A 14719-nucleotide genomic window follows, 5' to 3' on the forward strand; every position below is an offset into this window, starting at 1 on the left:
CTTAAACCGAACATCGCCCACTCGAGCGCTGATATAAGTGAACTTTTGGAAACACATGTATAATAAATGTTGTTTAATATTTTAAGACCTAGAGCTGTTTTTAATCAAATAATTACAACATTTCTACTTCTGACAGTTTACAAGGCCTGATTGGGCGGGTAAAATATTACTCATAAATCCAATTTGATTTCGTATTTCATCACATTGTTTATCTAGTCCGCAGAGCAACCACCTTAAATGAGCAGCATGCTTACTTTTCCACCTTTATGTTTACTCCCACGTCATGTTTGTGTGTGACTGTGTACTCAGGCCAACAAAAACCACAAAGGGCTGGATAATTACATCATATTTGTTCCACACTGGACATTTAAAAATACTTTGAAAGTGAACAACATCAAACACAGTGTTTCATAATCTGTCACTTTCACACAGCAGTATGAAACAAGGTGAACCTTATAGCACAACACACACAAAGCAAATATACAAGAAGCACACATTGTATAAGAGCAACTATGTTTACAGAGCCATTAGCGTTTGTGTTTGAGTCAAAGAAGCCATTTAGTGCTGCCTTGCTGTCATGAAGATTTGCTGTGACACAACTTAAAGACTCACACTTACATGGGGAGGGGAGGAAATGTCAATATTTTCACAGGAGGGGAGCATGTTGAGATTTGCAGATAGACGTTTCCCCCATTCTTCCCATTTTCAGCTGATTTTCAAACTGGGCCACAAGACAGGATGGACATCCTGTGGGCAGGAGCAATCACCACAGGCTGAATGACAAAAGGCAATTCTTTAGCCCTGATGAATATATACTGGTCCACTTTTTAAAGGCATGCCAAAGGTCTCATTAACAAATTAAGTTAAGCTTATACAGGTCGTTTTTAAAGCTTTGGTAATTTATTATTAATTTTATATTCTACTGTAATTTGAATAGTCACTTAATATTTCAAAAATCAGAATTGTCTGGTATTAACTGTGCTTAATAAGTACACATTGCAAATTTTTGCGTACAATCAAATAGGTTGTATCATATCAATAATTAAATTTACAATCAAGGACAAAAAGGCCAGAAAGGTAAGAAATCTTAGATTCTTGTTCTAATCCATTCTTAATGTAGTGCTGTAGTTTTTTGTTTTTTTTTTTCTCTTCATATTGATGACCACCTGCTAAACAAATGTCAGTATTAGCTAGAATGACATCACATTCATACAAATGGGATTTTGAAAACAAACATAAGATCTGTGAAAAATGTTCTTAAATTATAATGGTAACATAAAAAAAAATGTTAGACCTCTACAAAATTATCATTTTAATAAAATGTGTGAGTGAGCAGGTACTATGCATGATTTCACGTTCAGTGGCCTTGAATGGAAAAGATATAGAGAAAAATGGTTATCATATTTGATTTACCAGTTTCAGTGCAAAAATTGCCCTCCATAGTCAATTTGCCAAGTGCACATTGCATATTACCCCGCATACTTTTCAGCTTCATTTGCTGCAAAGCAAAAATGGCTCAATTTCAGTCTACAGGGCGTGTTAATGAGAGTTTATCATCCAGGTAAGTAGTTCATCAAATCGGCGACCTCATCATCCTGGTTGCCCAGGCATTCAGTGTGAAACGATATCAGTGAGACAGCAGGGCATCATGGGAAATATGAGCTGCTGGAGGTCAGTGGTTGTGAAAGAGCAGGAAGCATTAAAACTCCATAAATGATAACAGCCACACTCACTGCAGTCAGGTCAGTTCTGGAGAATAACATGCAGTCAGATTAATCTCTGAGGTGATAAATATGTCAGATGAAGATCAGCTGAGGCAGATAAGCCTTGTTGGACCTTTAATAGAAATAGTTTGTGCTTTATGGAGGTATCTAGCGCCATCGGCTGTTCAGACTATAAACTACATGTGGGCTGTCCCGTCTACTGAAAAAATGACCACAAACAATTTATCCATCATTAGTATCTTGATTGATTCTTTTGTAGATAAAAACAGATTTTGATTCGAACAATAGTGCTTTACTTTTCACTGAGATTATTATTCTCACTGAGAATCATTATTTAAAAAAAGTATTTTCAATATCATGGGAGGATGAAATTACTACCAAATTCTACAACAATCTGAACCAAAATATGCAGCTTTCCAGTCCACAGCATTTCAGCACATTTGTGTACACTTCTGCCCAGTTGTGTATTTTGGTTCAGATTTTTCTCCCCTGCTGCCAGACCAAACATGTTGCATAAACAAGCAGAAAGTGTCTACTTGTTAGAAAAAACAAATCATGTGCCGAGTCTGAGCAGGCCTCAAACTCACGCTGACATGCCGCAGCTTTGATGCAGAATGCTTGAGCTTTGCTTCATGTCATCATGTGAATGAACAATAATAATCACACAATGTTGTGTATGTAATCATTTAATGCCAAAAACTGTAGTTTGTTACACGTCTGAGGAGCTGTTTCATGGAAGTAAAAAGCTTATTTACAGGCAATGAGAAGCTGATGGCAGTCCAATATTTACATTTGCAGTTCTTTTTTTTTTCATTAGCAATGTATGCTGACATAAAATAAATGGAGAAAAAAAAAAAAAAACAGTAAAAAAAATCAAATAAAATAGACGAAGAGAAAAAAAAAAACAGCTACAGAGTAAATACTCTTTCGGTGGCGATCCAAAAGTCAAATGTGGATTTAATAGTTTAATCATGTTTATCAAAACTAATAGTTCCAGCATAGAAGAAAGGAAACACACTAACGCAGCAAATAACAGGTAAATATTGTACACCAGGAAGCTATGATTAAATTATATTTGCACCATAAGATATTGCAATATTATCAAATAAACCAGCAAAAATTTCTGTCAAAAAGATGCATAATCTGCCCTTCGTCTGCTTTGCTTTACAATAAGGCAAAGAAAACACAGTTTAAAAAAAAAAAAAAAAAAGTCTTCATCTGTACAGCAGCATTTTATGGTTTTCTGCGTCTGTGGAAAAAAAACCCATAATAATTTAAATAAAATTAACTATCTGAACATGACAAACAGTGCCTACATAAACAGTCTTTATGCTTACTTTTGATACCCATGGCTCGAACTTGTGCCTGGAACGGGAGCCTAATGGGAGAAAAACATAAATAAAAGTTAATAAATAAGTTAAGAAATAAAAAAATCAATTTCAAACAGTAATATAATCAATATTATAGTTGACTATGAATTATTTGAGAACAACATTGTTGCACAGATTCCAACGACGCGTTTAAATGTTAGTTTTACATGCTTACCCTGTTTTCTAGATCTTCTACTCGAACTGGTCCCTCAGCAGATCCTGAACGCCTCTTGCGACTAAAAAGAAAACAAAGAAGAAAAAAGGGGTTTCATTAGTTCTTTGGATACAGTTTCATAAAAAGCAAGACATAAATTAGCTGGAATTCCGTTTTTCTTTACATTACATTAACACAAAAAAAAAAATACTGCTGTAGTTTTGGCCATCTGCACACCTATAACTGCCTAAAACACCATAAAACTATTCTACCCAGAGGCAAGATTTTACACAGTAATAATGCATTTATATAGCAAACCACATTCTGAAGCAGAGAAAGAACTTGAAAAATTATTTTACAAGTCAAAGAATTAGTAATCTACCTCCTAAGGTTGGTTTACACTCGCACAGTGTCTGCGTCAGGTCAGTTACGCTTTAACCTCCCTCAGCACTACGTAGATCTGCAGAGGCTTGACTCACACCTCTTCAGACCTATAGACATGCATCCTGGCTATGTGAACGCACAAGTGTCAGAGTGTGATTACATGTTTCTGGATGTCTGGGTCTTGCTACTGAATGCATATAGATATCATCACATAGACATAAACACATGTATAAATGTCTATGGCTGAGAAGGACACTGATGTTCTAACACAGGAAATACTTGCCTGAATTGAAGCAAACCATCAAAAAAAAGACCCCACCCTGTGGAGTTTACTGGACAATATCAGCCCTACTGCCATCTAAATCAAATCAAACTTTATTTCTTGAGCACTTTTCATGCCATGGGCAATACAAAGTGCTTTACAAAATAAAATCAAGTTATAAGGATAAAAACACACAGCAGATAAGACATTTAAAAACAATAAAGACACAAGCTCTTTCCACACACTCATATACACACACAAGGACATAGAGCAACCCCCCCCCTACTGTACCTCGACGCTGTTGGGCACTCTTGTTTTAGTGTCTCAATATCTGTGAACTGCACAGCTTGTCCTCCACCTCTGGTCCTAAAAACATTTCCCTGTGAAAGTTTAGAAAGGAACACAACATCACCTACTAAATCAGTGAAGAAATAGGCAGCATCCCATGAACAGCCACGCCAGGAACTCAGTGTGAAATCAAGACAGAAAGTGGTTGTGTCAAAGTTGTCACATTCAGACATCTCAAATTAAAGTAGTTTTACCTTGATCAGTTTGGTCTCGATCTCCCCGTCAGAGGCAAGCTCTTGATGTCTAAGTACATACTTGTGACATTTAGACAGAGCTTTCTCGTTCGGGGTCGACACCTTGATTGCATTGGGTATGATTGGCTGCATTACAGTGTCTAGGTCCAAATTAGAAGGTGGTTTGTGGTCAACCCATTTCTCTCCACCCGCAGAGCGCGAGCGTCTGTGTGTTGGATGAACTGGTCGAACCGTCTGGTGATCCCAAAGTGACAAACACAAACCAGGAAATTATTCGTGTGGCACCATTTAAAGATGATCGCGGTTAGTGATGAAGGGCGATGCAGTGTTAGTTTGTAACAAACACAAATGCATAACTGGAAGTCGCAGATGGATGGACTTTATCGTTTTATTCTTTTATTGTCTCCAATTATTTTTTATAACAAGATCTTCCAGCAATGCAGTTTCATGCACTGAGATTACAGAGCAGAGTGAAATAATTAGCATGCAAAGGAGCACAAGACAAAACAGTCTAAGAAGGCAAAACTGTGTGTGAAGGCTAACATACAAGTTATTCCAAAGACAAAAAAGGAGATATTGAAATATTAATTTTGAACCGATTCATGGTGCAACCATGAACACTTTAAACTGTACAAACTAAAGTGAACTCAGCAGGGAATGTGTTTTACTATTGTCATGCTGATGATGTCAAAGTTTAAGTGACAGATGCACGCGCTGAATCAAAGCATGATCGTACATCAGAGGAAGGACCTCTGTGGCCACTTCCAAAAACAGTTGCCACATTTCTGAAGATAATCCATCTGGACCGAATACACTGCTTGTATCTCTGCTAAAATGTTTCTGAAACAGATTCACCCCAGTTAATTCTGATAAATCAGAACATTTATGTTTCTAAGACAATCCTGACAATCCTCTAAACCAGGGGGGCCCAAAGTCAGTCCTCATGGGCCGCTGTCCGGCAGGTTTTCCATGTATCCCTACTCGAACACATCTGGCTTTCATCAAATGGATCCGACAGCCGATTAACTTTAACACAATGAGTAATAAGTTTGAGTTAGGTGTGTTGGAACAAAGATACATGGAAATCCTGCAGGATTGTGGCCCTTGAGGGCTGAGCTGGGGACCCCTTGCTCTAAACATTTTCTTCTAAATACCTCAGATATGAACACTAACATCAGGACAGAGCTGAGTGAATAGCTAGCAAATAACTACAATTAGATAATATTAAAACTACTGACTGAAAACATTTTTAAAAGTAGTGTAATGACTTTGTCCTGAAGAGAAACAATACATATCGATGATGAGCATGAAAAATCTACATAAAGTTCATCAGCACAACAAATTTAATTATTTATCCAAGTATCGTATTTCTGATATTTTCAGGTTTCTGCCAGTGAAGCAGGAAAGGAAGAATGGCTAATAAAGGGATGTTGGTGAAATGACTAACATGCTGCTGCGGGAATGCCAAAGCTAAAACAAGAGCTTCTAAGATTGATAAACAACTGCAGCACTTTGTTCTGGCAAATACTTCTAAAGGGATTTCAAACATCCTTTGGTTCATTTATACATCATGACAAAATGTCATTCAGAGCTTTTTTTTTTTTTTTTTTTTAAAGGACGGCTATAATCTAAAGTGAAACATTTAAAATATTTTTAAACCTATTATTAGTTTATTACATATGTAATGTTCCTACTTGGCAGGGTTTCTAGGTTAGATGGGAGTTTATTCTTATTCTCATGTAGAAAATAAGGATCATTTTGTCATTTCAAATGATGCTACTGAAGTACGGCAGAACACCAAGCTCTACTACAGCAGTCAGCAGGCAAAACAAGAGAACACTCCAAAGGCTTTAGATGCAAGTCAAGAAACTTTAAAGGCTCAATCAGCTATATTGTCAGGACATGGAGAAACACTACGCTAGGATGCTTCTACTGGATGCATTTCTTAACAGTCACACATCTACTGACAGCATTATGGATGCAGTTCTACGTCAAAGCAAGTTGAACACTACAGGCTTTCAAAGAAGAGCTCAACATTTTCTAAATGATATCTAGACACTAACACACACTAACCCTTGTGGCTGTCTCTAGGTCTAGCCCATAGACAAGAACTGGAGCAGGGGCTTCAGCATCTGGGGCCCAGCGCTGGCCTCTCCTGCGACCCACGCTGCTGGTGATGTGGCGTGAGATAGGAGTCCGACTCCTGTGCTGGGGAGTCCCAAGCTGGCTGCCTGAGTCTACGGGGAACCTCTGCTCCCACTCAGAGATGCAGGAGGCAACTGAAGGATAGGATGAACAGGGTGTGGAAGAGGAAGGGTAATGGTCCTGAACTGCCCTAACACTGGCTGGGTTTTGATGGGAAGGAGTTTGGATCAAGTCCTGCAGAGTGGTGAGGGAATGGGGCCAAGTATAGTGAACGTTAGAGGCTGCAGATCAATATAAACACATGGGTAATAAACAGCAGAGAGAAAAGGCAGTGGAGGAGAGTCCAGATTATCACAATTACAATTAATGGCATGCAAAATTCCCAAATTAGACTGTGAAGAGAGGAAAAGGGAGAAGACTGGTGGAGGAGACTATTGCTGAACAGCTTACAGAAAGTGGAGATGGGGAGGCAGACCGCTTCTGGGCTATGTTACGATCCCTCTCTCTTGAGGGTCTTTCGGGCTTCTCAGGTCGCTCGGTGGGACACCCACCGCTGCTGGTGCTCTCCGTCACGATGGCTTTAAGCTGCTTCAGCTTTTCATCCTTCACCCACAACTTGTTCTGCATCTCAAGCTGCTTGGCGTTTACTCGTCTCTCCTAAGAAGACGTATCACAAGGAAATAAGCAGTCTTATTAATAAATCTCAGGCTGGATCAAACATTTCTGGAGGAACGGTAGGCAGACTTGACTAACTGTAGTGTAAAGGTGCAGTTTTAAGAAGGAAATTATATCAAAGTGAGAACAATTTTTAAAAACACAGAACTGAAAAACTTCTATTTTTAACACAACAAATAATAAAATATCATACAGAAACAACTTACACACTCTTTCTCCCACTTGAGTCGGGTGTCTGTCACCACGCCGTGCAAACGCTGCTCCATTTGCCTCCTCTCTGACAACTCCTTCTGTAGCCTCTGCTCCTGGGTGCTCAGCTCCTGCTGAAGCGAGCGTTTATCCTGCTCATACATGTCCGTTGTTTTCTGCAGGATGTCAATCTGAGGCAGCAGAAGGAGCACAAGTGAGGAATGAGCAAACAAAAGCATCTTTAAAAAAAACTAAATCAACATATACACTGTGAAATAAAATGTTCAAAGGCGACGACACCTTGTACTCCAGTGTCTTGGATTTTTTCCCCAGTCGTTCAATCTCTGTTTTCTGATTGAGGATGATTTTGTCTTTCTCGCTCAGTTTGCTTTGCTGATCATGAAGGAAGGTCTCCTTTGCACCAAGTTGGCCGTCAAGCTGCTGAAGCATGGACTTCAGTGTGTTGGCTGTAAAGATGATGAAGAAAATCATTTGGCTTGAAACGGTTTTATTTTTCAGTTGCGACTTTGACTGTTTATGCGGAAGACATAAAACACCAGATAAGAAAGAAAATAACCTCATATTTCAACCAATACATCTGTTCTGCACCTACTACATTACTGTAGTTCTCTATTCATCAAACTATTAGCTGCGGCATGTTACAGTGTCATTACCAGTTTGATTAAACTGTTCCATCATCATCTGACGGATACGATGACGGCTGTGCAGGACCTCAATCAGGCGGGGCAATGTCTGATCATCAGCTGGGTCCACCAGCTCGCAGGGAGGTAGAGGTGGAAGGCTCTCGATGAGCTGGTCCAGAAGAAGTGGGCCATCTTACCGAGTAAATAAAACAATATCACTGAGTCTATCCTGTCTATTAAGCTCTATCAGTCTGGGTCATAACATCCAGACTATTATGACGAAAAAGAAAAAATAAACACTTTATGGGACAGTTATGATGAGAGTCGGACAAAAGAACACTGAGCCAAACGGTACAGACAGATTCACCTGGATTACATGGACCTCCTCTTTCCTCCAGGCGGCGTGACAACTCATCTTTGAATGCCTGGTTTCTGTATCTGCGTCCTGGTGCAAGGCCACAGATTGGTCGATCCACTGGCCGAGCTACCTCAACCTCCTGGGTCATCTCTGCAAAACGCATCACCAGCTGCAACGCAAACACGCAACGGAAAATGATTTTAAATGGATTTCTTTCAGCAGCCAGCAATGCATCAAACATAAATGCTGAAAATAAACAAAGTCTGCATCTGTGGTGCATGAATGTGTATGAATGTTTCAGATGTCTGGGTCTGTCACATTTCCGTCACTCTGCCCCACAGCTTGAGCATAAAAAGATGGATACAGCCTCTGTGACGTCACCCATAGGCTTTTGAAGTGCTCAACTGAAGCTCGGTGGGCAGTTCCCACCATCGCCATCTTGGCAGAGTGGATGGTTGGCATCTATAAAACACCTGTAGCTAAGAGCTAACCAAGAGCTAATGGCTGCCTACCAGCCAACGAAGATAGGTGGGCTAAAGCTAAGTCAGCTGGCTAAAAATCATGGTTGTGCTACATTCTGCCTTTTTGCTGCTGAATATTGGATACCTGTCAATCGAAAGGACACACCCACAATCACACAAATTTCAAGATTAAATAAATAGATTTAAAATGATGAGTTATAAAAATTGGACGTAAACTTGACACATTAAACCTTAATGCTTTTTGTACCAGTTTTTGTTCTGCTATGAATTTGGCTTGTTGAAGACACTACAGAACTTCAGCCATTTTCCCCGTCACCAGCCCCTATCGACGGCTAATTCGGCATCTATCTTTCATCCTACATGACCTGTGAGCTCTCTCAAGCCAGCAAAAGACGATTTTACAATTACTTATTTTATCTCTTTCAATCTTCTTGCATTTCTTTGCTGAATTTGCGACATTGTGTGTTCAAAACAGTCAAGTCAAAAAGTTGCATAATAGAACTTTAACATGGGAACCTATGAGGTTCGACTCCCTTTTGGAGCCAGACCCCACTGGATAAATGCATAGGAGGTTCCCGCTTGGTTTGCCCCAGGGCAACTGTTGTTATACATGAAGCTTATCATCACTGAAAATGACTGTGGAGTGGATAAATGGAAGAAATGTAAGCGTTTTTAGTGTCATTAGCTGTAAAGAGCAATGTAAGCTAATCTATTATTATTTTTACTGAGATGTTGAAACTCGATAGCAAAGAATAATCCAGATTATGTATTAGTTTAAAAGTTTATATTCCAGACATTCTGCTAGTTATTTAAACAATCTCACCATAGTTTCTTCATAATCTTCAGCTTTTGGATTGACACACACAATCATCCTGACTTTTCCTTCTCCATCAAAGTAGTTTTTAAAAAGATGGGTTACTTTAGAGTCCCTGTATGGCACCATCTGGAAGAAAACAGACACAGTGAAACTGCACCACTTGAAAAATTAACACCTTAAAACAACAACTTATATTACATCTAATTAAAACAGAAATGTTAATGCAGTGATGGCATGGTTTACAAACCTTGTTAGTTCCACACATCTGGTTTTCACGCAGGACTTCTATACATGTCCTCAGCGTCATCAAAGACTGGTTAATATTGCCTGTGAATAAGACATTGCTGGAGACTTTTAGTGTGAAGTTAAAAAGAACTTGCATAACTTTAAAAAGTGGAAAATGCTACCGCTTAATTATAGAAAAGAGCCAAAAGCAAATGGCCTAACCTGCTTCACGGAGACGGCTTCCCTCTGCTCTGGTTCTGCTGGTGCGTTCACTGCCTGCCAGGTCAACCAGACACAGCTGGCTCACATTCACCTGGTTTTTGTCCTGTTACATGTTAAATTATAGACATTACATCCATAGAGCAGATCTTTAGTCTTGTTGACCAGTTGATAGTCTTTAAACCATAAGATGCGCTCGCTCATTCCCACAGGTCCAACAATCCTTTTCATCTTTTGCTTACACATGTTTAATTATGTAAACTTCATCTGTTTTGCAGCTTAGTTTAACTAAATAAACATATTTCAATTTTTTCCAACAAAAACAGAATATAAAAACATTTTTAATAAACAATTTAGAGGTTCATATCACCTGCAATATGTGGTCGCCGTCAGCATCAAGTGGTGCTTGGGCCAACTTCACGGTAAAAACACTGTGAGAACGGCTGGATTCACGGTTGAGCTGAGTGTTTGCGATCCTTCTTTTCTTTTGTCCTGGACAAACATTAAAAACAAACTTTGTGATACTAACACTTAGAACAGATTAACTTTTTTCTTAAAATAATTCTGCTTATAATGTTGATGGGAAGCCAAAAAAAGTTTGTACAGTTTTTGGTGTTGGTTGCCAAAACCTAGTTAAGTGACACTAGCAATCATTTCTACAATGACTAGTGTCCTCATATGGTTGGTTTGCATTAAACATGAAGGGGTTGACAAATATATTTCAGTAGTTGTTAATATACTGGGCTGGCAACCCCAATTACAACTGTAATAAATTCTGACCAAACCGGAAGGAATTAAACTACCTACCTTTCCAAAAGACTTCAAAAGCCTCCTCTGTAGATTTTACTTCAACTTCTGTGCTGCCAGCTACATACATGTTGTGATTTTGATCTTCACGAAGAATCTTGGACTGAGGGGGTCTAAAATGTGTTGACAAAAACAAAAAAACGCACAAACGTAGCACAATGTGTTGGTTTCAGGATTCAAGCACCACAAGATTAGGACATGACACAAATGTCAATGTTAGCATAAAATGAGGTGTAGTAACAATAATTGCACATTCAGGGGAGGGGGTGCACAGTACATGCACACTGGGTTTACACAGAAGCAAAAGCCATTCGGGAACATCTTTTGTCTTCACATCAGGGAGCAAAGCATTAAGTCGGCTGCCACCAAAATGTCACGTACTCTAGTTAGTAATCTAGACATTTGCTAGGCTCTGGTTTAACAGGATGGAAATGGACAAGTGGCCTAAATGACACACCAGCTACAGCCAAGACTGTCAACAAACAGAGTCTAGTTCCATTTTACTCCTCACATACATGAACTCTTTGTTTCGTACAGGTGTACCTCCATCAAGCCACCTACCAAAAGACAGATTTAAAGGAAAGAAAAAACAAACAAACAAACAAAACAAAGACCAGAAAGAAACATTTACAGAAGTATAAAACAATTACCTTCTCCAGTTCGCACAAAGAATAGCCACAATATGCATGATACAAGTTTTAGTAAACATTTGTTTACTCATTTATAGAGAAGCTTTCCAATTCAATATGCAGACAATCAACCACCACCATTAGAAATGCCTCAAATAAAAAACAACTCTTGCTTCAGCTTCAGTTAAACTGTTAAAAACAACAAGCACAGATCTGTACTCATGTCTCTTACTTTGGTCTGATCGGGTCGAATGGAGCATCTTCAAGAAGATCATAGATATAGTTGTTGTAGATCTCAATGTAGGACACAAATACGCTGTAACAACAGTCTTCATCGATGCTCTCAGATTTGCAGGCCTCCTCTGGGCTGATCATATCTGCAAACTCTGGGTCAGCTTTCTGCCTAAAGATAAAAGTGAATGGTACAAAAATCTGAACTTGTGCTTTAAACTCTGCTCAAACGATAACATAAATATCATAGAAATTAAAGAAAAAAGTAAAGCTAGTGATTACTACCTGGAGGACGGTGTTTTGGGTACTGCCTGCTGACTATCTCGCTTCTGTCTCTCGAGGAGAGCATCGAGTTGCTCCTGAATCTCAATTCCATTTTTGTCATCCGTTTTCAAAACCTAAAGACGTAAAACATTTCAAACAAAGACATTTCTCCAAGATATCAGCTAGAAGTGGAAACGACGTGAAAGTCTTACAAATCTTTTGGCCTGAAAAGGTCCGATGCTGTTGAAGAGCATGTCTAGACAACGGGGCAGAAGACCACCGTCCCCAGGAGAGCCAGTCATAGTGTAGGTTTTACCGCTTCCAGTAACACCATATGTAAAAAGAAGACCTGTAAAGACAACCAGTCTAGGAATTAAACTCTTTTCTTCTTTCTAATTCTGCAGTGTCGACAAAATAAAATGAGCCTCAAAACTTTAACTCACATACCATTTTTACAATGAATGAGGTCCTCTACTAGTGGCTTGGCAACATCCTCAAATAGCTCCATCTGAGTGGTATTAATACCAAATACCTTTTTATAAGAGTACTGTGTCTAAGGAACAAACAACATAAATAGAATTTACTCACTTGTTCAATCACAATATATACATTTTGTTAAATAATGCTGTATAAAATGTGTAAAGAGTATAGGCTATGAATGGAAATGGAAAATGCAATGGAAAAAGCTTTTTAACAGTCCAGAAAATTACATTTCTGCTGAATCAGAGTTTTATATTCAGCATTACTTTTAATCCCCCACTCCCCATCACTAGCTTAGCAAAATTATCAGATAATGAATTACAGCACATAAAATGAAACCAAGTGAAAACACTTTTTTCTGTTTGCTTTTTTAGAAGCACCTCTTCAGGAATGACAAAGTCAGTAGCAGGTAAATAATTCACTTTACCCTCAGACACCTGGTTCAGCTAAAGGGTGATGCCCACTCACCTCCTTGTATTCTCCATTGCGGTTGGCTTTCAGACCATCGGGAGCATGCAGCTGAATTGTGGTGCTGCTGATCATTTCAATACAACATTCCTCATCTTCAGAGCCAAGTGGACGTATACGGCAGTAAACCTGGCGTAATGACATTTTCAAATAAGTTCAAGGCTATTAAAAATATGTTATTTGTAGACCTACAGTTCTTATCTTATTTATCTGTTAAAATTATGAAAATAGTGTGTGGGTAATTATTTGATCTCTGAAACATAGCAAAGCAGTGAAAACAAGTTTAACAAGAGCAAGAGGCTGGTGGCTTCCCTCAGCATCATCAACAGTTCCAGATGAAGGTTGACATTTTTCCTAGCAAACAACTTGAGTGAATATTAATCAGAGGATTTTTTTTCTTCATACACATACAGCATGAATTTGAACACAATATCCAAGAATCAACAAGTCTACACCAAAAGATACTAATTTTACATTTGTATTTAATTCATCAAAAGCTTTATATATGTAAATTCATAAGAGTCTTCCAAGATATATATTTGGAAATGGAAGTTTTTTCTCCCCTTTTGTTTGAATGGAGTGTCAAATTCCTTCTGTTTCATGATTAATGAGTAAATTATGTTTACTTACTCCCACTGGATCTTTCTCTGTGTTGGATGGTTTCTTTAGGCCAGGCCTCCGAGGAGTTTTCCATTTTCTGCAAAGAATCAATGTTTAGATAATTCACTACATGAATATGTTGACACTATCTGGCTCTGGTTTGGAGATCCAAAAGCATTTCAGTCTGAGACTACACAAATATATGATAAATCTCCCAACAAAGTAAAAATAAAAAACTATTTAAAGCCATTAGAGGAACAATCATATCAAGCTACAGAGACGTGGGGGTTAATAACTATATTTATAACTCAATTTGCAGTTGTGCTCATATTTATTATTCATACCCTTTCATTAAAGAAGGAAAAAAACTGCTGCCTGTAAAATAAGCTGAAATTGACTAAAGTAATAATAAATTTAAAAAAAAATTATGAAAATCATTACATTATTTTCTAATTCTGGTTCAATAGAAATATTTTATTCAAAAAGCAAACAAATAAGATAATTTATTACATATTACATCACTCATAAACTAATATTTTGTTGGACAATCCTTTAATGTTTCCGCTACAGTCAGGTGTTTTCTGTTCCTCTCAGTCAGACTTCTGCACCTGTTGACAGGTATTTTGTCCCACTGTTCAACGGAAAAGTGTTCTAATTTGTCCAGGACCAATTTGTTTGTTTGTTTTTTCTTTCCTCAACTCAATTAAATAAAAAAAACAATGTCTTATATAACTAAATTATATTTTTGCACATTTTTAGTTATTGTTCCTTTTTTAAGTCTCCATTTATTTGAGTGACTGTTGTTAATTCAGCCTTTTCTTTCATGAAAGGGTATGAATACATATGAGCACACAACTGTATATCAGTGGATTCATTCATACATTTTCAGTCATGCTAACTGAGTTAACTCAGGTGTCACTACTCGCTATCGATAGTCAATAAATTACATTATTCATCTGCCACATTAAGATAGCACAACGTCGTGGAGTTATGGCTAAGTAAATATCAATGATCAGGGAATTTAAGAAGTTAAACTGAGCTCATGTGTGC

At 38.2% G+C, this 14719-nt stretch overlaps 1 protein-coding gene across 1 annotated transcript in view; it reads right to left on the minus strand.

The window, feature by feature from the left end:
• The window catches only part of LOC306774522 (kinesin-like protein KIF23), a gene marked incomplete at both ends in the record, with an annotated part of 158106 nt that overhangs the window by 142055 nt on the left and 1332 nt on the right, over window positions 1–14719 (minus strand). Inside the window, 22 exons of the mRNA XM_079264601.1 lie at window positions 3062–3102; window positions 3270–3330; window positions 4186–4274; window positions 4437–4670; window positions 6504–6815; window positions 7032–7238; window positions 7463–7636; window positions 7746–7912; window positions 8120–8281; window positions 8457–8616; window positions 9753–9872; window positions 9994–10073; window positions 10194–10296; window positions 10561–10682; window positions 10998–11110; window positions 11513–11554; window positions 11859–12029; window positions 12143–12255; window positions 12334–12470; window positions 12569–12674; window positions 13070–13198; window positions 13700–13766. Of these exons, the coding sequence (XP_079120727.1) occupies window positions 3062–3102; window positions 3270–3330; window positions 4186–4274; window positions 4437–4670; window positions 6504–6815; window positions 7032–7238; window positions 7463–7636; window positions 7746–7912; window positions 8120–8281; window positions 8457–8616; window positions 9753–9872; window positions 9994–10073; window positions 10194–10296; window positions 10561–10682; window positions 10998–11110; window positions 11513–11554; window positions 11859–12029; window positions 12143–12255; window positions 12334–12470; window positions 12569–12674; window positions 13070–13198; window positions 13700–13766 (2910 nt within the window). The remainder of the gene's footprint in view (window positions 1–3061; window positions 3103–3269; window positions 3331–4185; window positions 4275–4436; window positions 4671–6503; window positions 6816–7031; window positions 7239–7462; window positions 7637–7745; window positions 7913–8119; window positions 8282–8456; window positions 8617–9752; window positions 9873–9993; window positions 10074–10193; window positions 10297–10560; window positions 10683–10997; window positions 11111–11512; window positions 11555–11858; window positions 12030–12142; window positions 12256–12333; window positions 12471–12568; window positions 12675–13069; window positions 13199–13699; window positions 13767–14719) is intronic.

The sequence above is a fragment of the Telmatherina bonti genome (genome assembly GCF_933228915.1).
Source record: "Telmatherina bonti genome assembly, chromosome: 1".
Taxonomy (NCBI): Eukaryota; Metazoa; Chordata; class Actinopteri; order Atheriniformes; family Telmatherinidae; genus Telmatherina; species Telmatherina bonti.